Source organism: Octopus sinensis, linkage group LG13, assembly GCF_006345805.1.
Source record: "Octopus sinensis linkage group LG13, ASM634580v1, whole genome shotgun sequence".
Classification (NCBI taxonomy): Eukaryota; Metazoa; Mollusca; class Cephalopoda; order Octopoda; family Octopodidae; genus Octopus; species Octopus sinensis.
Genome location: NC_043009.1, coordinates 33,641,095 through 33,644,280, shown reverse-complemented (window position 1 = coordinate 33,644,280; position 3,186 = coordinate 33,641,095). Strand labels below are relative to the sequence as shown.

The window sequence follows — 3,186 nt, the reverse complement described above, 5'->3', positions numbered from 1 at the left end:
GGTGAAGCACTAATCTAATCTTAAGTACTCTGTCACATACTCTGACTACCTCAATTACCTTATCAACCCATTTCTCTGCAAGAAGTATACCCATGCCCCTGACCCTGTCAGTGTTCCCTGCCCAGAAAATCTTGTACCTGTGTTCTTTGCCTGTGAGAAACCTAGTGGAATCTCCTCTCCACCTTACTTCTTGGATGCAGCACAAATCTACACGTCTCCGTTCAAGTATCTCAACAATCTCACCAGACCTACCTTTCAGTGTGCCGACGTTGAGTGTGTGAACTCTGAGGGTGTGAGAGGTGTGGGCCTGTGAGACCCTGGGATGAGGGACAGTGGTGTCATGTACCTGAAAAGAAAGCTTACATTTGGCAGAATTCATAAACAAACAATAGCCTACAACCTACATACACTACACTATTTTTATGTGCTATATGATCGATAAAGCTAATGCAATGTATATTCTACAAATATTAAGGAAAAAATGCATGCTGACAAACGGGGGTGGGTGGGGAATATATATTTTTTCTTAATATTTGTCGAATATACATTGCATTAGATGTATTAGACGATTTCTGTTTCACTCCTGTGACTGGGTGTTGAGGCTTAAGTGTTCAGATTCTGTATGGTTGATCGTGTGAATTTTCGCCCCTCCCCCGTTTGTCAGCGCGCATGTTTTTTCCTCTCCCACGAGGAAGAAGAATATTTCTTTGGGATTTTGGGTAACATAATTTAATGAAACAGCAAATGTTGAAATCGTGAGTTAGAATTGAAAAATATTTTTGGGGATTTTAGGAAACATAATTTAATGAAACAGCAGTGGTAAATCGAAGAGAGAGAGAGAGAGAGAGAGAGAGAGAGAGAGAGAGAGAGAGAGAGAGAGAGAGAGAGAGAGAGAGAGAGAGAGAGAGAGAGAGAGAGAGAGGGGTCAGAATTAGGTGGTCAGGCAGTAAATACAACACGAGGAAGAAGAATATTCTTTGGGATTTTGGGAAACATAATTTAATGAAACAGCAAATGCCGCCGAGTTTCGACGAGAGCATCTTTTGCACTTATATACTATGATTAGACAGTTTTAGAGTGAATAAATTAACAAAAAAACTCTTTTAATAACTGTCTATAAATGGAACCAGCATAAAGGTGTTCCAAGCTTGACCATACAGTCAACATAATCTCCAGCTGGCTATACGACATGATCTGTGTCCTTATATTTTCGAACAAGGGAAGATAAGGACACAGATCGTGTCGTATAGCCAGCTGGAGACGTTGTCTCCTGGGGCTAAATTACAGCAACATTCGTCCTAAACCAGGACTGCCATGTTATGTTGACAAACAATCTTTACTACAAAGTACAGTTGCTGAATATCTCTCATTGTGAGATTTAAAAATAGCAATTTTCAGTCAACATAATGTTTGATAAATATATAATTTATCTAAAAATATTAACACATTTTCTTATGTTTAGTGTATTTAAAAGTTAATAATATTAACAAATAATTAATTAAAGGTAACATTCCACAAACCACCTTTTCGGCTACGGGGAATATGAATCTGCAAAAAAATGGGCAAAAATTGACATTTCTAAATTACCACCCCCATTTCCTTCAATTTTGACTTTTTTCACAATTTTTTTTTTCAAAATATGCCGAAAAATACGGAGATTATGATTCTGAAAAACATTTCCAAAAATCTTTGTAAAATTCATATTTTAGGTATTATTTTTTTCTAAATATGCGGAAAAATACGGACGTCATGATTCAGACAAAAATTTCAAAACATGTCTGTACGGGTTTAGGGTTAGGGTTAAGGTTAGGGTTTTAGGGTTACGGTTAGGGTTAGGATTAGGGTTAAGGTTTTAGGGTTAGGGTATTAGGGTTAGTGTTGGGAAAAAAGTCAAAATTGAAAAAGTTGGGGGTGGGTGGGAAGTTCACAATGCCGATTTTTAGCAATTTCCCGGAACCTCCGTATCCGAAAACGGGGATTCTTGGCAAAAAGCAAATTACAAAAATAAACAAATTTGGGAGAAAAGGGTGGTGTGGGGTGGACTGGCAGAAGTCTTCCCATTTACACTTATATGGAATTACTTACTTTCCGAAGAACTCTTTTTATTTCACTCAGAACTTTTCCCACATCTCCAACGGAACACAGACAATGGTAGATATAACAATATCGAGAGAACCAGTTTTGATAAAAGACATGTCTTCGGCAGGCGAGCAGTAGAACTTTTTGAATGTCAGGTGCGGATATTTCTTTATGTTATTCTGCACTGCCGCTTGGAAAATATCTTCAGGGTCCAGAGCATATACGTTGCAACCTTCTGGATAATAAGGGAAATTCGCACCATCTCCGATACCGATTTCCAAAACGTCGAGATTTTCAGAAATTTCTTTCTTTTTCATGTGAAGAGGTTGGAAGAAGTTGTCCAGTTCTTCTTTATGGCTTTCCGCTACCTTGCGCCAGTACCTTGCCGTGAATACGGTTTGTATTTTCAGTCTGCAAGAATTTAAGGCTTGTTTGATGGGATTCGAAAGCAGATAGACTAAAAGAATGATTCCAAATAATATAAGGATGAACACGGCAAATGCATTTGAAGAAATTCCAGCGTCTGTAGAGTCTTCTGAAGACATTTTTGGTGTGTTTTAAGAAGTAGTATAATCCTCAAAAGATATTTACAAAATTAGGGACAACTTTAACAGCGATGAAAAAAAAAATGTATGAACAACAGTGGAAAGTTTTGAACATAAAATCTGGATAATGAAAGGTAAACAAACAAAACGCTGTGAAATGGATATTGCGTATGGCAGTATTGAAATGTGTCGTCTACTATGAGGAATTTTGATGTTTTTGTTATGAGAACGGTCGACGAAGGTTTGTTAATGTGGTGTAACTGAGCACTGTATACAATAATTTAATTATATCATTATATTAATGAAATAAAATCTTCTCAGTATCGTTGTCCTCTCGTGAATGGCGCACAGTCAATACTTGTGGGTTGTCATTCGGAAGCATTAGAGCGGATAAAAAAGGGCGGGATTGGGAAAGGGGCGAGACACAAATTAATTTTCAAAACATTTCTCTTATATCAGGTATTTAGTTTTGAGCAGCATGATCAATAAGCCCTCTGCAGGAGCCATCTTAAAAGTTTGCACTAAGTGCGGCTTTTAAGCTAATATCTATCTATCTATCTAT

General features: G+C 37.4%; 1 protein-coding gene across 1 annotated transcript; it reads right to left on the bottom strand.

The window, feature by feature from the left end:
- Positions 1 to 2,111: 2,111 nt before the first annotated feature.
- LOC115218266 (methyltransferase-like protein 7B) lies at positions 2,112 to 2,624 on the bottom strand. Its single transcript, XM_029788015.1, has one exon. It carries the CDS (start codon positions 2,622 to 2,624, stop codon positions 2,112 to 2,114), a length of 513 nt encoding a protein of 170 aa, XP_029643875.1.
- Positions 2,625 to 3,186: the final 562 nt, after the last annotated feature.

Bases quoted from the DNA above. Each gene is read 5' to 3' on its own strand.
- LOC115218266 (XM_029788015.1), bottom strand. From the start codon at position 2,624: ATGTCTTCAGAAGACTCTACAGACGCTGGAATTTCTTCAAATGCATTT.